Raw genomic sequence first — 22,286 nt, 5'->3', positions numbered from 1 at the left:
CATGTCCCCTGCCCTGCACAGGGCACGGACAGAGGCCAGGCTGGAGCTGGGCAGGTGTTTTATTGAAAGTTCACGGATGGATACAAGAGCTCTGAGCAGGGCCACACTTGGAGGAGGAGGGAGGCGGGGAGTGAGTCCCAGATACTGGCAGCCCCCATCCTGGGAGCTCCCACGAAAGCCCTTCTTGCTGGGTGTTGGGTCGGAGGGGCCCCAGAAGCCTGGGTAGGGAAGACAGCAGAGAGGGCAGCTGCTGGAAGCCAGGCGGTGGCACGGGAGGAAGCCCGGCCCCAGAAACAGGCGGGGTGGAGGCCGAGGCGGCCGGGCGGCCCAGACGGAGCTGGCTCCTTCAGGCACTGGCTTCTGACACGTGATGCTGGCGCACCGCCTCGGGCCACACAAGAGCCCACTGCCCCTGGAGGCGGGCCTCAGTAGTCGGTGAGCGGGTACCGCAGGAAGATGAAGACCAGGACGAGGCCCGAGGCGGCCAGGGCCGAGCTAGCAATGTTGAAGAGCCGGGCCGTCTTGGCGTCCTCCACGGCCCCGTTCAGGTCGTTGACGAGCTTCTTGTCCCGGACCTGGTGCCAGAAGGGGGGTGAGATCAAGGCCCTGGGCAGCGGCACAGGGGCCAGAGGAAGGGCTGCAGCAGCAGGTGAGGGGGCCTGGCCCAGGGGCCTGCCTTGGGACCACACTGGGGCTCTGCAAGAGCACGTCCCGGCTTGAGAAGAGGTCACCCTGCTCCCCGCTGGGTAAACGGCCCTGAGAGAGGAGGGAATGGCCAGCAGGGGACACGTGGACATGGGGACATGGGGATGCAGGGCAACGGGAGCGTTTGTTTCTTTCTGCTTTGGGGTGAGTCCAAAGTGGTCTAAGGTGAAAGGAGGGTGGCCTCCGAGCAGCAGGCTGGAGGCTGGGCGTGTGCATGTCCCGTGTCCCACCAGGATGCCTGAGAGCGGGCCCTACACAGGGGACAGGCAGCCGCCCAGGGCCTCTGGGGAGGGACGTAGAGTGGGAAGGCGGAGGGCAGAGCTGTGCCAAGAGGCTGCCTTGGTCCAGGGTGGTGTGAGCACGTCTCCTGTCCTACTAAGTCCCTTATGGACAGGTCTGAGCCACTGCAAGCAGGAACCGAAGCCTGGGGGAGCAAGAGCAGGAGGGGGAGCTGCCGAGGAGGCGCCCAGGTCTCTGCGGTAGTCAGCTGGGCCGCCCAGGAAGAAAGGCCCGGCTTGCTCGCGGCGCACTGGGCCGACTTGGAGCCTGGCGGGGGGGAGAGTCGGTGGGGAGAGGTTGTGGGGGAGGTTGTGGGAGTGCAGACGGACAGAAGGATGAAGCACAGCTGGGGGACGGGTTGTCCTGTGTGTAGACGGATGGGACGCGTGACCGTGATTCAGCCATCTTCCTTTCCCCACCCCAACTGACTACTCCCCAGGAACAGAGACCAGGCGGAGATGAGACCTACTGCACTGGAGACGTGCCCGTGGGGACATACCGGTCTCCCTGTTCTCTCCTTGAGAAGATAAAGGGACGTACTGGTTCCCTGTTCCCCTCTGAGAGGTAGGAAAACTGCCTGTCTCTGTTCCCAAGAAGCAATCTTGCCTTCCTCAGGATCAGGGGATGCTCACTGGGTCAGTCAGGACTAAACCCGCCCTGGTGCCCGGCCGTGGTCCTCGCCTCAAACAGGTGATGTTTGAGGAGCTGCTGCTGCTCTCCCTGTGGCTGCTGCTGTCCCTCTCTGGGCAGAGCAGCCTTGTCAGGCCCCCGACAGTCCACCTGCTCCTCACCCCAGGTCTGTGTGTGATCAGTCCTCACCACTTTTCTTCCAGGATGGAGAAGGCAGGAGGGAGGAGGAACAGAGAGAAGAGAAAGGAAAGAGGATGAAGGGGTGGAACTGAGCCCTGGGAGCAGGGAGCCAGGAAGGGAGCGAGAAAATGGAAGGAAGGGGCGGGAGGTGAGGGGGAGACTGGCAAGTTAGTGGGGAAGGAAAGGCAAGTGGGTGACATGAGCGGATTGCGTGGACCGTGGGGATCAGGTGGGGATAGAGAGTGGAAAAGAAGAATTGATCTTCAAGAACTACCCCAATACTCCCCAAATTAGTTCATGAACTAGCAAGGGAAGGATCACTTCCAAGTTCATCCTACACAGCCAGTGTCACACTCACACCAGAACCAGATAAGAACATATCAAGGGAAAAAAACTTCATACCAACACTTTTGATGAACACTGATGCAAAAATAAAATATCAGGAAGCCAAATTCAGAACTCACTAAAGAGATGACACACCATTTCAAGTTGGTTTCATTCTAGGAATGCAAGGATGGTTCAAGACACGCCAATCGATAACCAAGATGCACCACAGAAATAGGACCAAGGACAAAAATCACACGAAACCCAGATTAATGCTAAAGATGCCTCTTACGGAATTCAGTCGCCCTCGTGATAAAAACCCAGAAGAAACTAGGGCTGGAAGGAACTCACCTCATCATCGTGAATGCTGCATTTGGCAGATCTAAAGCCAGTGTCATACTGAATGGGGGAAACCTGGAAGTATTTCTTCTAACACCAGGGACAAGACAAGGCTGTCCACCTCCCAACTCCTGCTCAATATAGTACTTGAAATCAGAGTCAGAGCAATTAGGTAAGAGAAATAAAAGGACACAAACAGGAAAGGAAAAAGTCCATTTATCCCTTTGCAGATGTTAAGAACTGATACTTGGAAGACCCTGAGAGTTCCACCAGAAGGACTTCTCGAGCTGATCAACTCAGCAAAGTAGAAAATATGTGATCAACTTACAAAAACCAACAACTTTCTATACACCAATAATGAGTGACTGAGAAAGAGATGAGGAAAACAATTATATTTACAATAACTTCTAAAAACTGCTTAGGAATAAACATAACCAAAGCGGTAAAAGAGTCCTGCATAAAATATCACAGACATTGAACATGGAAACTGAAGCAGATCCCAGAAGACAGAAAGGCCTCCCATGTCCACAGATAGGCAGAATTAACACTGGTAAAACGGCCATGATTCCAAAACCAAGGCACAGATTCAATGTAATCCTCCTCAGATGCCAATGACATTCTTCTCAGAACTAGAAAAAAAAAAAAAGCCTCGAGTTCATATGAAAGACAAAAGATGGATCGGTCAAAGCAACCCTGAGAATTAAGAGCCATGTTGGAGGCATCACAAGACCCACCTTCAAGTGACAAGACAGCCCTGTAGACCAAAGGAGCAGAAGAGGGCACACAAGACACCCAGGTGGCACAGTTGCAGCCACCTTCCTTCCCCGACCCCCACTCCATGAACTCTGTTCTTATCCCCAAGAAATAGAAACTCGCCCGGGATACGACCTCCTGGCCCGGAGACCTGCTGCTCTCTCCCTGCTCTCTCCCTGCTCTTTCATTGACAGATAGGAGACGACTTTCTGGCCCTTGAGATGGGGACGTACTGAGAGGTAGGAAAACTGCCTGTCTCTGTTCCCAAGAAGCGAACTTGCCTTCCTCAGGATCAGGGGATGCTCACTGGGTCAATCAGGACTAAACCCGCCCTGGTGCCCGGCCGTGGTCCTCGCCTCGAACAGGTGACGTTCGAGGAGCTGCTGCTACTCTCCCTGTGGCTGCTGCTGTCCCTCTCTGGGCAGAGCAGCCTTGTCAGGCCCCCGACAGTCCACCTGCTCCTCACCCCAGGTCTGTGTGTGATCAGTCCTGCGCCAATTTTCATTCAAAACAATTCAGATAGAGTTACCTGATCCTAGACAAAAGTGCCAAAAACATACATTGGAGACAAGACATCCTCTTTAACAACAGGTGCGGGAAAACTGGCCGTCCACATGTAGAGGACTCAGCTAGATCCTCATCCCTCACACGGTGCAAGACAACTTGACGTTGACCAAAGACCTAGTACAGGACCACACACTTTGTGACTGCTAGGAAAAGAAAATAGGGCAGACTCTTCACCACACAGCCACCAACAAGGACTTCCTGGATAGGACTGCTCTAGCTCAGAAATGAGAGAGAGGGGTGTTGGTGGTGGCACCACATTAGAAAGCTTCTGCACAGCAAAGGAAGAAATAACCGGGTGAAGAGAGAACTACAGCAGGGGAGAAAATCTTGGCCACTGACTCTTCCCACCGAGGATTAAATAAAGAGCTCAAACAAACACCTTGAAAGAGCCACCTGACCCAGTCAGTAAATGGGCAAATGAACTGAGCAGACACCTCTCCAGAGAAGTACAGATGGGCAGCAAACTCAGGGAAACAGTCTCGTGCCATCAGGGAAACGTTCATGAAAACCACGCTGCGATCCCGTCTCACTCGGGTCAGAATGGCAGCCGTCAGGAACCCAAGCAGCAATGAATGCCGGCGAGGATGTGACACCAGGAAACTGCCACCACCCAAAAGACCAGGCAGGGACCCTCCGTGTGACCCAGCTGCCCCACGCCTCGGTATTGACCCTGAAGAGTCAGAGTCATCTCACTACAGTGACACACGCACCATTCCCAGCCGCCACACGATGGAGCCAGCCCAGGTGTCCCTCAGATGGACGGGGGGATAAAGAAAATGTGGTGGACTTGCACAGTGGAGATTTAGTCAGCCACAGAGAAGGAGGAAATTATGGCATGTGCAGGAACATGGATGGAACTGGAAGCCATGATTTTGAGAGGAATAAGTTATCCTCAGAGATAAAAGTATGTTTCTCTCCTCGGTGGAAGTAGAGGGAGAACAGTGGGAGACCAGGCGTGTGGAAGGAGAGGGAGCCCGCCAGGGTACAGCGGGGGCCCATGGGAGAGCGAGGGACAGGGGCATGTCGGGGAGAGGAATCGGTAGAACTGAGCTTGTATGTCTGCACCACGTGCCACAAGGAAGCCCACCAACTGGGTGATTAATAGGCAAAATTTAAAAAACAAAAGGCTAAGGGACCAGGCGGTGGGTGGTGCTCGCTGCCTGAAGCTTGGTTCAGATGCAGTTTGCATCATTTTCTCCAGAGTTAGCTCATCTCCCACTGGATCTAGTCTTAGCCTATTTAGTTCTTTAATTGTGATGCGAAATCACGTTTCTCCCTGATGTCTCCCGCCGTGCAGACCGCCAGCCGCTCCTGTACCCAGCCGCAAGGTCCTGTTCTAGACTGATGGAGGCTGTCAGGAGGAACGGGAATGACTGCACTAGGTGGCCTAGACAGCCCCCTCACGCTCTAGACTGCAGCTCTGGGTGAAGGCGCTGTGGGGTTCCCTGGCCGGGTGTGGCCGGGGTCCTACCAGGCCCCGCTGCCCGCAACGTGGAGCCACAGCCTGCCCAGAGGTGGGGAGTCTCTCACTGAGCAGTGGGTGTGCAGTGTCCCATGTCTGCCTCCAATGAAGGCAAAGAAGGCCTCCAGGCAGAGTGGCCAGCAGAGACCACCCCTAGCAGCCTGACCACTCCACCTCAGCCTCTGCCCAGGTAGGATGCTCAGGAAGAGAGGGCCATCAGCGTGTGGGGAGCACCCTGAGATGAGCACCTGGCGTCCTCCTCCAAATCACCAATGTCGGATGACCCTGGGCCACATGTATGTTGACAAAGCTCTCCATTCCTGGACCAGTCCTGGTCATGGCCTCCGTTTCAGGTCCGTGAAGTGCGGAAGGGAGTGATGGAGAGGGTGAGCCACAGGGTGGGGAGTGGCGAGGGGGGGGGGCAAAGGGCCATGGAGTGGGTGCAGAGGGCTGGCTCTAAGGACTCGGGGAAAGGGGACGTGGCAGTGACTAGAAGACAGGAAAGGGGTGGGGGAAAGAAGGAGGTCCAGGGAGACACATACTAGACACAGGCATGGAGGACTGCATTCAGGAATATGTGCTGGACAGATAGCTGTAGCAGAGGAGTGGGAGGGTGGGCTGTGGACAAATGGACGCAGGACAATGGACAGGTTGGTGCCTAAGGAGATAAGTGAAGGGTATCACTGTGTGGGACAAGAGACTCGATGAGAATGAGGCAGACGTATGAGCAGGGGGCTCAGGGGGCACAGGAATGAATGTGAGGAAAGCAGGAGGGGGATTGGTATATTCAGGAATACAGACCAGCTGGGCAGCGGCCAGCATAGGCACTAGTGCAGAGTGATGGGTGGGACAGGCAGGCCGGGTTGGATAATATATGCCACAGGGGTGAAAGTGCATGGATGGACATAGGGATGTGGAGGAATGAGCAGACATAGGTGCATTTGCAAATTCACATCTACAGGGTGGAAGAGATGGGCACACAACACGCAAATGCATGCTGGGTGGACAGAACAGGTGGAGAGATCCAGACGAGGATGATGGGACATAGGTGGCCAGCTGCTGAAGTGGGATGCAGTGGTGTGAGCTGCATCATCAGGACAGGTGCACAGGTAGGCATGGTGGATGGAGGGACAGGTGCACTGGGGATGCAGTGGTGTGAGCTGCATCATCAGGACAGGTGCACAGGTAGGCACGGTAGATGGAGGGACATGTGCACTGGGGATGCAGTGGTGTGAGCTGCATCATCAGGACAGGTGCACAGGTAGGCATGATGGATGGAGGGACAGGTGCACTGGGGATGCAGTGGTGTGAGCTGCATCATCAGGACAGGTGCACAGGTAGGCATGGTGGATGGAGGGACAGGTGCACTGGGGAAGCAGTGGTTTGAGCTGCATCATCAGGACAGGTGCACAGGTAGGCATGGTGGATGGAGGGACAGGTGCCCTGGGGATGCAGTGGTGTGATCTGCATCATCAGGACAGGTGCACAGGTAGGCATGGTGGATGGAGGGACAGGTGCACTGGGGAAGCAGTGGTGTGAGCTGCATCATCAGGACAGGTGCACAGGTAGGCATGGTGGATGGAGGGACAGGTGCACTGGGGATGCAGTGGTGTGATCTGCATCATCAGGACAGGTGCACAGGTAGGCATGGTGGATGGAGGGACAGGTGCACTGGGGAAGCAGTGGTGTGAGCTGCATCATCAGGACAGGTGCACAGGTAGGCATGGTGGATGGAGGGACAGGTGCACTGGGGAAGCAGTGGTGTGAGCTGCATCATCAGGACAGGTGCACAGGTAGGCACGGTAGATGGAAGGACAGGTGCACTGGGGATGCAGTGGTGTGAGCTGCATCATCAGGACAGGTGCACAGGTAGGCATGGTGGATGGAGGGACAGGTGCACTGGGGAAGCAGTGGTGTGAGCTGCATCATCAGGACAGGTGCACAGGTAGGCATGGTGGATGGAGGGACAGGTGCACTGGGGATGCAGTGGTGTGATCTGCATCATCAGGACAGGTGCACAGGTAGGCATGGTAGATGGAGGGACATGTGCACTGGGGATGCAGTGGTGTGATCTGCATCATCAGGACAGGTGCACAGGTAGGCATGGTGGATGGAGGGACAGGTGCACTGGGGAAGCAGTGGTTTGAGCTGCATCATCAGGACAGGTGCACAGGTAGGCATGGTGGATGGAGGGACAGGTGCACTGGGGAAGCAGTGGTGTGAGCTGCATCATCAGGACAGGTGCACAGGTAGGCATGGTGGATGGAGGGACAGGTGCACTGGGGATGCAGTGGTGTGATCTGCATCATCAGGACAGGTGCACAGGTAGGCATGGTAGATGGAGGGACATGTGCACTGGGGATGCAGTGGTGTGATCTGCATCATCAGGACAGGTGCACAGGTAGGCATGGTGGATGGAGGGACAGGTGCACTGGGGAAGCAGTGGTGTGAGCTGCATCATCAGGACAGGTGCACAGGTAGGCATGGTGGATGGAGGGACAGGTGCACTGGGGATGCAGTGGTGTGATCTGCATCATCAGGACAGGTGCACAGGTAGGCATGGTAGATGGAGGGACATGTGCACTGGGGATGCAGTGGTGTGATCTGCATCATCAGGACAGGTGCACAGGTAGGCATGGTGGATGGAGGGACAGGTGCACTGGGGAAGCAGTGGTTTGAGCTGCATCATCAGGACAGGTGCACAGGTAGGCATGGTGGATGGAGGGACAGGTGCACTGGGGAAGCAGTGGTGTGAGCTGCATCATCAGGACAGGTGCACAGGTAGGCATGGTGGATGGAGGGACAGGTGCACTGGGGAAGCAGTGGTTTGAGCTGCATCATCAGGACAGGTGCACAGGTAGGCATGGTGGATGGAGGGACAGGTGCCCTGGGGATGCAGTGGTGTGAGCTACATCATCAGAAAGGTGCACAGGTAGCATGGTGGATGGAGGGACAGGTGCACTGGGGATGCAGTGGTATCAGCTACATCATGAGGACAGGGGCACAGTCAGCATGGTGCATAGAGGGACAGGTGCCCTGGGGATGCAGTGGTGTGAGCTGCATTATCAGGACAGGTGCACAGAAAGGCAAGGTGGATGGAGAAACAGGTGCACTCAGGAAGCAATGGTGTGAGATGCATTATCAGGACAGGGGCACAGGTAGGCATGGGGATGGAGGGACATGTGCACTGGGGATGCAGTGGTATGAGCTGCATCATCAGGACAGGTGCACAGGTAGGCATGGTGGATGGAGAGACAGGTGCACTGGAGACGCAGTGGTGTGAGCTGCATCATCAAGAAAGGTGCACAGGCAGCAGCGTGGATGGAGGGACAGATGCACAGGGGATGCAGTGGTGTGATCTGCATCATCAGGACAGGTGCACAAGTAGGCACGGTAGATGGAAGGACAGGTGAATTGGGGATGCAGTGGTGTGAGCTGCATCATCAGGACAAGTGCACAGGTAGGCATGGTGGATGGAGGGACAGGTGCACTGGGGATGCAGTGGTGTGATCTGCATCATCAGGACAGGTGCACAAGTAGGCACGGTAGATGGAAGGACAGGTGAATTGGGGATGCAGTGGTGTGAGCTGCATCATCAGGACAAGTGCACAGGTAGGCATGGTGGATGGAGGGACAGGTGCACTGGGGATGCAGTGGTGTGATCTGCATCATCAGGACAGGTGCACAAGTAGGCACGGTAGATGGAAGGACAGGTGCACTGGGGATGCAGTGGTGTGAGCTGCATCATCAGGACAGGTGCACAGGTAGGCATGGTGGATGGAGGGACAGGTGCACTGGGGAAGCAGTGGTGTGAGCTGCATCATCAGGACAGGTGCACAGGTAGGCATGGTGGATGGAGGGACAGGTGCACTGGGGATGCAGTGGTGTGATCTGCATCATCAGGACAGGTGCACAAGTAGGCACGGTAGATGGAAGGACAGGTGAATTGGGGATGCAGTGGTGTGAGCTGCATCATCAGGACAGGTGCACAGGTAGGCATGGTGGATGGAGGGACAGGTGCACTGGGGATGCAGTGGTGTGATCTGCATCATCAGGACAGGTGCACAGGTAGGCATGGTGCTTTGAGGGACAGGTGCACTGGGGATGCAGTGGTGTGATCTGCATCATCAGGACAGGTGCACAGGTAGGCACGGTAGATGGAGGGACAGGTGCACTGGGGATGCAGTGGTGTGAGCTGCATCATCAGGACAGGTGCACAGGTAGGCATGGTGGATGGAGGGACAGGTGCACTGGGGAAGCAGTGGTGTGAGCTGCATCATCAGGACAGGGGCACAGGTAGGCATGGTGGATGGAGGGACAGGTGCACTGGGGAAGCAGTGGTGTGAGCTGCATCATCAGGACAGGTGCACAGGTAGGCATGGTGGATGGAGGGACAGGTGCACTGGGGAAGCAGTGGTGTGAGCTGCATCATCAGAAAGGTGCACAGGTAGCATGGTGGATGGAGGGACAGGTGCACTGGGGATGCAGTGGTATCAGCTACATCATGAGGACAGGGGCACAGTCAGCATGGTGCATAGAGGGACAGGTGCCCTGGGGATGCAGTGGTGTGAGCTGCATTATCAGGACAGGTGCACAGAAAGGCAAGGTGGATGGAGAAACAGGTGCACTCAGGAAGCAATGGTGTGAGATGCATTATCAGGACAGGGGCACAGGTAGGCATGGGGATGGAGGGACATGTGCACTGGGGATGCAGTGGTATGAGCTGCATCATCAGGACAGGTGCACAGGTAGGCATGGTGGATGGAGGGACAGGTACACTGGGGACACAGCAGTGTGAGCTGATCATCAGGACATGTGCACAGGTAGGCAAGGTGGATGGAGGGACAGATGCACTGGGGATGCAGTGGTGTGATCTGCATCATCAGGACAAGTGCACAGGTAGGCATGGTGGATGGAAGGACAGGTGCACTGGGGATGCAGTGGTGTGATCTGCATCATCAGGACAGGTGCACAAGTAGGCACGGTAGATGGAAGGACAGGTGCACTGGGGATGCAGTGGTGTGAGCTGCATCATCAGGACAGGTGCACAGGTAGGCATGGTGGATGGAGGGACAGGTGCACTGGGGAAGCAGTGGTGTGAGCTGCATCATCAGGACAGGTGCACAGGTAGGCATGGTGGATGGAGGGACAGGTGCACTGGGGATGCAGTGGTGTGAGCTGCATCATCAGGACAAGTGCACAGGTAGGCATGGTGGATGGAGGGACAGGTGCACTGGGGATGCAGTGGTGTGATCTGCATCATCAGGACAGGTGCACAAGTAGGCACGGCAGATGGAAGGACAGGTGAATTGGGGATGCAGTGGTGTGAGCTGCATCATCAGGACAGGTGCACAGGTAGGCATGGTAGATGGAGGGACATGTGCACTGGGGATGCAGTGGTGTGAGCTGCATCATCAGGACAAGTGCACAGGTAGGCATGGTGGATGGAGGGACAGGTGCACTGGGGATGCAGTGGTGTGAGCTGCATCATCAGGACAAGTGCACAGGTAGGCATGGTGGATGGAGGGACAGGTGCACTGGGGATGCAGTGGTGTGAGCTGCATCATCAGGACAAGTGCACAGGTAGGCATGGTAGATGGAGGGACATGTGCACTGGGGATGCAGTGGTGTGAGCTGCATCATCAGGACAAGTGCACAGGTAGGCATGGTGGATGGAGGGACAGGTGCACTGGGGATGCAGTGGTGTGATCTGCATCATCAGGACAGGTGCACAAGTAGGCACGGCAGATGGAAGGACAGGTGAATTGGGGATGCAGTGGTGTGAGCTGCATCATCAGGACAGGTGCACAGGTAGGCATGGTGGATGGAGGGACAGGTGCACTGGGGATGCAGTGGTGTGATCTGCATCATCAGGACAGGTGCACAAGTAGGCACGGTAGATGGAAGGACAGGTGCACTGGGGATGCAGTGGTGTGAGCTGCATCATCAGGACAGGTGCACAGGTAGGCATGATGGATGGAGGGACAGGTGCACTGGGGAAGCAGTGGTGTGATCTGCATCATCAGGACAGGTGCACAGGTAGGCATGATGGATGGAGGGACAGGTGCACTGGGGAAGCAGTGGTGTGAGCTGCATCATCAGGACAGGGGCACAGGTAGGCATGGTGGATGGAGGGACAGGTGCACTGGGGATGCAGTGGTGTGATCTGCATCATCAGGACAGGTGCACAGGTAGGCATGGTGCTTTGAGGGACAGGTGCACTGGGGATGCAGTGGTGTGATCTGCATCATCAGGACAGGTGCACAGGTAGGCACGGTAGATGGAGGGACAGGTGCACTGGGGATGCAGTGGTGTGAGCTGCATCATCAGGACAGGTGCACAGGTAGGCATGGTGGATGGAGGGACAGGTGCACTGGGGAAGCAGTGGTGTGAGCTGCATCATCAGGACAGGGGCACAGGTAGGCATGGTGGATGGAGGGACAGGTGCACTGGGGAAGCAGTGGTGTGAGCTGCATCATCAGGACAGGTGCACAGGTAGGCATGGTGGATGGAGGGACAGGTGCACTGGGGAAGCAGTGGTGTGAGCTGCATCATCAGGACAGGTGCACAGGTAGGCATGATGGATGGAGGGACAGGTGCACTGGGGAAGCAGTGGTGTGAGCTGCATCATCAGGACAGGTGCACAGGTAGGCATGGTGGATGGAGGGACAGGTGCACTGGGGAAGCAGTGGTGTGAGCTGCATCATCAGGACAGGTGCACAGGTAGGCATGGTGGATGGAGGGACAGGTGCACTGGGGAAGCAGTGGTGTGAGCTGCATCATCAGGACAGGGGCACAGGTAGGCATGGTGGATGGAGGGACAGGTGCACTGGGGATGCAGTGGTGTGAGCTGCATCATCGGGACAGGTGCACAGGTAGGCATGGTGGATGGAGGGACAGGTGCACTGGGGAAGCAGTGGTGTGACCTGCATCATCAGGACAGGTGCACAGGTAGGCATGATGGATGGAGGGACAGGTGCACTGGGGAAGCAGTGGTGTGAGCTGCATCATCAGGACAGGGGCACAGGTAGGCATGGTGGATGGAGGGACAGGTGCACTGGGGATGCAGTGGTGTGAGCTGCATCATCGGGACAGGTGCACAGGTAGGCATGGTGGATGGAGGGACAGGTGCACTGGGGAAGCAGTGGTGTGACCTGCATCATCAGGACAGGTGCACAGGTAGGCATGGTGGATGGAGGGACAGGTGCACTGGGGAAGCAGTGGTGTGAGCTGCATCATCAGGACAGGGGCACAGGTAGGCATGGTGGATGGAGGGACAGGTGCACTGGGGATGCAGTGGTGTGAGCTGCATCATCGGGACAGGTGCACAGGTAGGCATGGTGGATGGAGGGACAGGTGCACTGGGGAAGCAGTGGTGTGACCTGCATCATCGGGACAGGGGCACAGGTAGGCATGGTGGATGGAGGGACAGGTGCACTGGGGAAGCAGTGGTGTGAGCTGCATCATGACAGGTGCACAGATAGGCATGGTGGATGGAGGGACATGTGCACTCAGGATTCAGTGGTGTGAGCTGCATCATCGGGAGAGGTACATGGTAGGTGTGTTGGATGGAAGGATAGTTGGTGAATAGATTTGTTTGCATTTTGGAAGGAAACGTCAGGTGGATTAATGGAAGGTGGAGTGTATGATTTAAGATTCATATTGTATGCCTAAGAATGGTAGATTGGGGCAGATTCACTCTCTCATTCTATCCATCAGCCTTGACTTTAGCCTCCTCTCCGCAATTTCCACACAACCTGGGTATACAACAAGGCACAGAGCAAATCTGTCCAGTGGAGTTTTCACAGACAAGGGATCAGGCAATGAACAGAAAAATAAGATCTAGGTGTGAAGCTTGCTCTAAAGAAGACCCAGCATTGGACTTCCCGCGTAACCACTGTTCACACAGCACTTCCAGGGAGTCAACTTGTGCAGACAGGAGAGTAGGGGATGATGTGCACAGGTCCTACGCGAACACTGAGGTTATAGCACCTTCAGGTCTTGGTACCCATGTGGAGACCTGGGCCTTACCTTCCCAGGACACCCAGGGACAAGTGTCCTCGAAGGCCTAGGTCTTAGCTTCCTGTGCCCACCATGTGGTCCAACCGGACTCTTAGGACAGTCCCCACCTGGTCCTCCTCTCCTGCCTGTGTCCTCATGGGCTCTTCACACAGCGGCCCGAGTCACCCTCCTGTATGTGAGCCAGGTCACGTGGACCTTTGTTTCCCGTTCTCAGAGTTCCATTTCACTCCTAGTAAGTGTGGTTTGCAAGGCTAGATGGCCGGGGCCCTGGCTGCCCTCTGGTCTCCTGCCCCACGTCCCACCCCAGCCCAGCCCTACCGCCCATGGAACTGACGTTCCCTCAGGGCTCTGTGGGGTGGCCCCTCTCCTGGGTGCACTCTTCCTCGGGTGCACTTTAGCCTACTGTGTGAATCACTTCCTGCCTACACTCAAGTATCACCCACCAAAGAGGACTGCTTTGCCCACCCTCTATGCAGCGTCGGCCCTGCCCGTTGCCTTGGCCGTGGCTTGTTCATGTTTTCTTGCTGACATCACCACATGACATGCGTAAGTGTTTCATAATTGTCTGGCTTCCCTGCCAAAAGGTCTGCTCCAAGGTCAGGAACTCTGGGTTTCTCGTCACTGTTGATTTACCGTGAGCATAGTAATGAAGAAGTCGTGGGAAGATGCAGGGAGTCTGAGTGGATCAACGATTAGGAGATTGACGGCTTCATGAATGGCTGTGATGCGATGTCACAGGGAGGGTGCAGGGGAGGAAGGGAGGAGGACAGCATGGCGTTGGGAGTGAAGGAAGGGGGTAAGTGTGCGCACTGAGGCAAACCCATGTATGCAAGGGAGAGGAGGAGCCCAGAGGAGGAGACGGCCGACCTGGGATAGGGGCGGAGATAACGAGATGGAAGAAGTGGGGTTGGAGTGGGTGAGGCGGCAGGGTTTCAGCTGGGTGCTGTGTGGAGAGAGGGGCTCATGGCAGAGGAACCTGCGGGAGGGCCAGTGGGCAGAGGGAAAGGGGGAGAGGAGATGTGGAGAGGTGGATGGCGGGCGGATGGTCACCTGGAGGGACTGACAGGTCAGGGGTGTCGGTGGGTAAAGTAGGGGAGAAGAGCTAATGGGTGAGAGATCAGGAAAGGGGTCACATGGTTGGAGTAGGAGCCGTGCAGTGGGGTGTACGGGAAGGGGGAAGTTGGGAAGAAGCATGTTTGCTTCAACATGTGGGTCAGGAAGTGGTGGGATGGGGTGGCTGGATGGGCAGAGGCGGGGTGAGGAGAGAGGTGGCTGGGCGTCCAGCAGCTGGGGAAGGATGGGTGTCTGGAGGAATCTGGAGGATTGATGGGGGCGCCTGGGCGGAGTCCTACTGGGGCAGGATGGGGTGACCAAGGTAGGAACAGAGGAGAAGGAAGGGCAGACGAAACAAGAGTAATACTAAGTGGAGACCCAGGGAAGGCACAGCCCTGGCTGGCTGTGTTTCGTGTGTCAACTCTTCTCAACAGCACTTAGAGGTATGTCTGTCCTCATCTGTAAAAGGAAGAGATTTAAGCATAAAGGTAGTTGGTTATTTAAGGTCTCACGGCTACTCAGAGGTGTGGTCAGGGCTCAAACATGCTCTGAATCAGAGCCACATGAGCCCTTGGGTAGTGTGTGGGAGATAAGGAGGTGGTGGTGGGAGGGATGATGACTGGTGTGTAAATAACTGGAGGAGGGAGGAAGGACAGATTGAGAAAGATCACAGGGTGGAGAGATGAACAGGTCTGAGGCAGATGTGCTGGGTGCAGATGCATGACCCGGTAGGTTGACGCGAGGTGTTCAGCAATGAGAGGGGGAAGCAGGGAGGTCGGGTGGGAGGCTGGGAGGGGCCGACTTGGGCAAATGCAGACATGGATTCCTAAGGAAACAATGGGCGAGTGTGTGGGGGACAGCAGGTGCAAGGGTGAATGAAACTGCGGATGACGGACGACGGACGGGAAGGCTGGCGAGAGAAGCAGGGAGTCCCTCAGCAACTGGCATTAGAGATGATCAGCAGGTTGATGCAGGAGCTGGTGGGGACCGGCTAGGAGAGCGGGAGGGAGGAAGCAGCAGCAACGCTGTGTGCAGATGGAGAGATGTGGGTCTAGAGGGCTGGAGGGAGGAGGAGGGTGCGCAGATGCCGGTCACGCATGACTTAGTGACGGGTATGTTCTGAGGAATGCACCACCAGGGGGTTTCACCATTTTGTTGATGTCATGGGGTGCACTTATGCAAACTAAGACAGGACATCACTTGGTGACACAATCTTAATGGAATTACTGTCAGATATATTGTCCTTTGTTGTGACACATGGCTGTGTGAGGGTGTGTGGGTGGACAGATGGGTAAGTGGATGGAGGGCAGGTAGGTGGAAGGTGGATAGAGGATGGGTAGTTGGGTGGGTGGATGGATGAAGGATGGGGGCTGGGTGGACAGAGGGTGGGTGGGTGGGTGGGTGAGTGGTAGGTAGGGTGTAGGTGGATGGTTGGGTGGACAGTGGGGTGGATGCTGGTGTTGATGTTCAGAGCAGCAGCAGGTAAGCATGCCACCCAGTGAGAACTAACCCCGGGCAGCCCTCCCTCGTCGACGACTCCTCCCACTGCCCTCTGGCTGGAAACCTCCCAGCTGCCACTCCCTGGCTTTATCTGTCTCCTGCCCCCCCACTTCCCTGTCCGAGTTTGGGCTGCATACCCTCCTGTGGATCTCCGTGCCAGGACCCCCACTGTCCTCTGGGCCTTTCTTTTCCCCTGTCTTGGCCGTGGCTGGGGATGCCACAACACTGGCCACCTCGTCTTCGGTCTTCCCCACGATGGACCCCAACCCCTTCCCCAAGTGGCTCCAGGTCCCTCTCAGGATTGTCTTCTGCAGCCCACGGAGCGCGGGGCCTGGCTGACTGAGTGCTCCACCATGCAGCCTTAGTTCATACTCGGCTCTCCACATGCAATGCCCCACCCGTCCATCCTTCAAGGCCAGCGAAAGTGCTGCCTCCTCCCAGAGGTCTGCTGCCCCGGGCCCCACCTGGCCCCAGAGAGCAAAGTCACCCTCTTCTGTCTGAGGTTTCGGGACACCAGTTCCATCTCATGTGTCCATCCACCCATCCAACCAACATTCTCTGGCCCTGTGTGGGTCAGGCCCTGCCTGGGACACAGATGGCTCCAAGATGAAGGGACTCATCTTGGTAGATGGTATGATAGAGCAGGGTCCTGGAGGCTCTGCAGGAGACACAGACCCAAGCTCCCAGGCCGAGGTGTGCACGTCACTGCCCTCCAGGAATGAGGGGGGCAGGGAGTGTCTGACAGGCCAGGAAGGGGGTCACAATGGTGCTAAATACTGAGAGAAGTTTGGACACTCTCCAGCTAACAGGGGGTGGCCATGTCTTTATGAGGCTGCACATGGAGGCTTCATGAATGGAGAATTGATCTTTTCTCTCTCATCCCTCCCCAGACACCAGGCTGAGCAAAATAAGGCCCCATTCTCTGTGCTGCATCCCAGCCTGCAGGGGGCCGAGCTGCCGACGCTGTGGGAGGGCGGTGGTGGCTTGAGGGCTGGGTGGACAGACAGGCAGGCCAGGACACAGCTCCTGCCACACCCGCTGCCTGCCAGCCCCCACCCCTGCTCAAGTGCGCTGGCCTAGACAGGGTTCTTTCGGTTTGTTCTGTGAGCAGGTGAGGGAACAGAAGCTCAGTGGAGAGAGATGGCTCGCCGATCCCCCAAGCTGGGTCTTAGCCAAGGCCTCCTGACCCCACGGCCATTCCCTGCCCTGCCCACGATGGTCAGCCTGATGTGCAGCAGCAGCTGCTCAGGAGACCTGCCACTGGAAGGACAGGTGGACCATCCCCAGACCTTGGGCACAGAGCCGGACAGGACAGCTCTGTCCCGCCCCACCCTAGGAGGCAGCTTGTGTTGTGCACCCCCAGGAGCCCCAGAACCTTTCCACCTTCACTGGGTACACCTGGGGGGCAACCCCAGAGAATGGGGAGTCCTTTCTGCCTCTTCAAACTAGTGAGCTCATGTCATCCCCCCGCAGCACAGACCCAGCACAGACAGGCCTGACCTACCTACAACCTGCACCAGATGGACCTGCCCCATGCCAGCCAGCCGGCCACAGCCTGAGCCAAAGGGGAGGAGGGGACATCTTTCGGACAGGAGCCCAAGTAGCCAGGCCTGTATCGCCAGGCTGTCGGCAGCGCACAGCCAGAGGGACAGGGGAGGCGAGCCTCACCAGCTGCAGCCTCGGCTGCCCCAGCACGCCTGTCCTCTGCCAGGCACTGGCCTGCAGCTGAGCTGGGCTGGTCTGACGGCCACGCCAGCCCCCAAGGGCCCTTACCTTGCTGCCTCCTCAGCACATGTGCACACACACTCTTATACACACAGATACTAACACTCGCTTGCACAAATACATGCATTCACTCGCACATATGCATATACATCTACATACTCACAGGCAGTTAACACCCCAAACTCACAGGCACATACACATTTGCACATCTACCCATGCACATATGCATGCATACACATGCATACAATATATGCATGTGCATACTTACATACATGCAGTTACACTCACCCACCCACCCCCACGCACATGTCCACACTCACACTCATATAAACTCACTCGTGCTGGCCTGGTGGTGCACTCCTATCATCCCAGTGACTCGGGAGGCTGAGGCAGGAGGACTGCAAGTTCAAGGCCAGCCTGGACAATTTAATGAGGCCCTGTCTCAAGATAAAAATTAAAAAAATAAAAAGGGCTGGGGGAGCAGCTCAGTGGTAGAGCACCCCTGGGTTTAATCTCCAGTACCAAAAAAAAATCCCCCCCCCCAAAAACCCTCACACTCACACCACACACACACACACACACACGTTGCACACACACTTGACATGCACACTCACGTGCACAGGTCCCACGTGGTGGTGCCCGGGGCTAGGTCCACAGGCATGACGATGGAGTGCACATGATGGGAGATGGTGGTGCTGTGGATGAGTCAGGAGGAGGTGGCCAGGCATGTGGTACGCACAGGGTGGGGCTCTTGGCTCAAAGACGATTAGAGGCAGAGCTGTCCGGGCGTCCCTGCTCCCAGGTCGGCCTTGCCCTAGCTCTCCTCTCCCCACAGCCCTGCTGCTCCGGGGCCTCCTGCCACCCCACCTGGCTGGGCAGCTGTAATCAGTGGAATGCATCTGGCTATGGCCATTCAAGTCTGGGCTCGGGAAAGGGATGATCTGGCCCAATGCGAGCCAGGTCCTTCTTCCTGGAGTGGCAGGGTGTGGGGACGCCTGAGTCCCCATCTCCCTGCACAGCCCAGGGCTACTCAGTCCCTACAGGGGGTAGAGGGGTCACCCCACCCAAAGTGCACTGGTGACAGTCCCCTACAGGCGCAGTCCTTCCTCTCCCTCTGCCTGCGGGGGTGGGTCCCGTGGCCTGACAGTCTTCTCTGCTCCCAACCAGTTCCTCTCAGAGCCAAGGGGCTCTGGAACTCATGCCCACTCTGGGCCCAGGGTGATGGGGTCTATGGGACATGCTTTCCCGTTCTTTCCCTGAGCTGCCCTAGCCACCAGGCATTGACTTCCAACCAAGTACACAGTGGGGTGTGCACCAGTGCCTGGCCTCAGGTTCCCTGATGACAGAAGGCATGCCAGGGTCCCTGAGGTCACCCCTCCTCTCTCAAAAGGTGCAGGGTTGCGAACCCTCTTCAGCTCCCTGAGGGCTCCATCCCTTTTGACCTTGGGATGGCTGCTGGCCAGGGTGAATTCTCTGGGTCCCCCCGCCCCATGGCTGGGCTCATCTGGCTGTGCAGAGAAGGGTCCCGGGACCCAAGTCCCTGTCAGAAGCTCTCTCAGCTCAGGAAAGGAAGGGAGAGCCCCTTGCTGCCCAGGATGCTTGGCCAAGGCCCCATCCCAGGACCCCAGGTCCCTCTGGGCCCCAGCTGCATCTGCTCTACCAGAGCAGAGGGAGGGCCAGAGCAGTGCAGTCAGGTCCTGTCCAGCCGGCACCCACCCCTCCTTTCCGTCCTGCCACCGCGGGGGCTCACTTTGAGGGAGTAGGCCAAGGCGATGAAGCCCAGGCAGCAGAAGTTGAGGTAGACGAAGTTGAAGATGGACCACAGGTAGTAGTCGTTCACCTCGGTGGTGTCCGGGTAGACCTCGATGACGGTTGTGGGGTTCGTCATGGTCTTCTTCTCGGCCAGGTGCTTGCAGGCCTGGGGGCCCCCAGCCACCCGCACACTGTCTGTCTTGCTGCTCTTGGACTCCATGGGGAACAGAGTGGGTGCCATGGGGGGTGAGGCTGAGGGCTCAGTGACAGGGGCCACTGGAGCCTGCAAGGCAGGGGGCTTGGACACACAGGCAAAGCAGCCCTTGGGCGAACCTACGGGGGGCCTCGGAATCCAGAAGGCCCCGTCCAGGGGAACTCGGGCTTCCTGGGGGCCCTCCGTGGTGCTGGCCGGGGCTCCCAGCAGGGCTGGGCACTGGCCGGGGCCCTGGGCCTGCAGGGAGGAAGAGAGTAGGAATGAGCTGGGCCCTGCTGGTGGAGTAGCACCCACCCTGGAGCCCTGCAACATCTCCCCTGCAGCCCCATAAACAGCCCCAGTGGATATGGAAATCCCCACCCAGGCAGCCAGCTGCTAGCCTGCCACCTGCCTCCCCCACCGCCCCGCCACTGCTAATGCCAAAGCCCTTCGCAGCAGCCTTGGCAGGCACATCGGCTTTCCATCCTGGCCATCTGCACACACACATTCACCCACCGGCACACACAGACCCCCAGTGCACACCCAACAACACTCTGACATGCGGTGGCAATACACAGAGCACCCGGCTTGGCAGCGGACCTACAATGACGCTGCCCTGGTCACTAACTGGAGAAGTGAGCAGAGCCCGGGAAGCACCTGCCTACAGACCCAGGCAGATAATCTGCCACAAACCCAGCACCACCGGCCGGGCTCTCCCGCTGAGACACAACCGGGTGCACAACGGCCACAGTGACACGCACACACACCGCGACACAGGCCCCGGCAGTCGCCGGAGGAGAAGCACAGGTGCGGGGCTCCAAACTCGCGCGCATCGCCCCCAGCCCCCAGCTCAGCCGAAAGCGGTGCTGGGGAACCCAAGCGCGCCACACACAAGCACCATGACACTCTACCAAATGAACACTTCAAAGAGGCACCAAGGCGCTGGCGCCGCACCCCCCGGCGCACCGAGCGCCTAGGGGTCTGAGCCGGGCTCCGCGACCCCCGCCCGACCCGGCTTTGCCGCAGGCGCCCGGACGGCGCGTCCTCACCTACTGGCGACTCCGCGGCGGGCGGGCCCGACCCCTGCGCCTCAGTGCGCGCGTCCTTCTGCCCTCCCCGGCCGTTGTCTGTCCGCGGATCCGCGTCCCAACCGCCCAACCTTGGGGGCGGGGATCGCGCGGGACTCGGCGGCGCCTCTGCCTCCCCCGCTGCCCGCGCCGCTCCGCAGCGCCAGGCCGGCCGGCCGGCTGCAGCCAGAGCCTGACTCACGGCGGCGGCGGCGGCGCAGACACCTCCGCCTCCTCCGCGGGGAGGGTGGGGGCCGCGGGCTGGCCGGAAGCCTCGACCCCTCCGGACAGAGGTGGGACCCTGCTACCCCCGTGCCGCTCCACTTTCATGTCCCTGGACCTCCCCCGGCGCATCCCGCCCCCTCGCACGGAGCCCCAGCCCCCGTGGGAGCCGTCTCCGGAGCCCAGCGCACCTGCCTGACAGGAGAGCCCCCTACTCCTGCTCTCCCTCGCGCTCCACCTGTGCAGGACCGGTTGCCTTCTTTCTCAGAGACCCTTACGCGGGGGCTGTGCCTCTTCTGGGCCTGTTGAGTCCGCCCGCCGCCTCCACTGGCCCCTTGGCAGAGTACTTGAGCCCTTCCCATGAGGTCCCTGAGCCGGGTGGCTTCGGAGCCTTACCAAGCTCCCACCCACGGGTCCGGGAGACCCTCTGACTCTCTTCCCCTCACTCTGCCCCAGGACCATCGCTAGCCCAGCCCCTCTGTGCAAACTCGGTACCTGCCCACTGTGCCTCTGGAGTCTCTGGCCCCAAACTCCCCAGTCACAGTCCCTGAATAGGCTGCACCTCACCAAACCCCGACCAGGTCACCCATCTTTGCATGATCCTGTCTCTACAGGTCCCCAGCCCTTCAGGCACTTCCCATCCCTCTGTCCTAAGCACAGTAAGTTCAGGCCCTTCACCACCCTCAGCACCCCTGCTGCCCCTCCAGACCAGTTCCTCTGGAGGGCCTGCCCCTTTTCCCAAGTTTGATGTCCTCACTAATCCAGCTCACTCACAACCTTGGTCTTGCACCCTGTGGTCAGCCTGTCCCTGCAGAAAGGTCATTCACCCACCTTTCCTCTGCCTGCAAGGCCAAGTGTTCTGCTCCCAGGCCCTGGCCCCTCACCCTTCTCTGAGGCTGGACACTTGTGTCCCTGGAGCCCTATCCATGCCCTGGCCTGTGGCCTCCCTGTGAACCCATCCTACCTGGGCCCTTGTCCCTTGAGGTGCACTGACCCCCACAACATGTCCATCAACCAGTGCCTGTCCTCCACCTCGACTGCCCGCAGAGTTCCCCCACCTTCTTGTTCTCTTGGACACTCGTTCCCAACTGATCTCCTGACTCCTGAAAGGTCCTGATAAGCTTCCTTTTCCCTGGAGAGATCCCTGGTCATCCCACCCTGGGATGTGCAGATGCCCCCTCTGAGCTGGTCCTCTACACCCGAGCCTTAGACCCTGCTCAGTGCCCCGGGAAGCCTGTTCTCCCTGCTCTTCCTGAGCCTGCACCCTGCTGTCTGAGTCCCCATCCTCCCTCCAGCAAAGCCCCTTCTCCTCTGACCCTCTCAGTGTGCCTCCAGACTCCCTGCCACCTTCCCTTCCTGAATGCTCCTGGCTCTGACCTAAGCCCCTGGTGCTATGGGAACCCCCTTCTTCTCTCACTACCCTCAGTGCTCTCTGAGCCCTGAGCTTGTTTCCACACCCCTGTCCCCTAGCAAGCCCCGCCCCCTCAAGCCCCTCCCCTCCCCAGCCTAGGCC

The 22,286-nt window shown here is 58.0% G+C and overlaps 1 protein-coding gene across 6 annotated transcripts; it reads right to left on the bottom strand.

Annotated features, from left to right (window-relative positions):
* Nucleotides 1-41: 41 nt before the first annotated feature.
* Nucleotides 42-21,598, bottom strand: IFITM10 (interferon induced transmembrane protein 10). Of its 6 annotated transcripts, none has more exons than XM_081281426.1 (5): nucleotides 20,965-21,598; nucleotides 19,290-19,742; nucleotides 18,154-18,234; nucleotides 17,876-17,976; nucleotides 42-575 (listed from the first exon to the last, which is right to left on the bottom strand). In XM_081281426.1, the coding sequence occupies exons 1-5, from the start codon at nucleotides 21,133-21,135 to the stop codon at nucleotides 545-547; spliced, it is 837 nt and encodes a 278-aa protein (XP_081137552.1). In that variant the 5' UTR covers nucleotides 21,136-21,598; the 3' UTR covers nucleotides 42-544. The 6 variants fall into 6 exon arrangements, 5 of the variants coding, with proteins under 5 accessions (XP_081137552.1, XP_081137551.1, XP_081137554.1 ...); XM_081281424.1 differs by lacking the exon at nucleotides 42-575 and adding an exon at nucleotides 1,013-1,810; XM_081281427.1 differs by lacking the exon at nucleotides 42-575 and adding an exon at nucleotides 14,037-14,773.
* Nucleotides 21,599-22,286: the final 688 nt, after the last annotated feature.

Source organism: Spermophilus citellus (assembly GCF_964194105.1).
Source record: "Spermophilus citellus genome assembly, chromosome: 2".
NCBI classification, from domain to species: domain Eukaryota; kingdom Metazoa; phylum Chordata; class Mammalia; order Rodentia; family Sciuridae; genus Spermophilus; species Spermophilus citellus.
The sequence above is the reverse complement of the archived record's forward strand: the minus strand, read 5'-3'. Positions and strand labels throughout refer to the sequence as shown.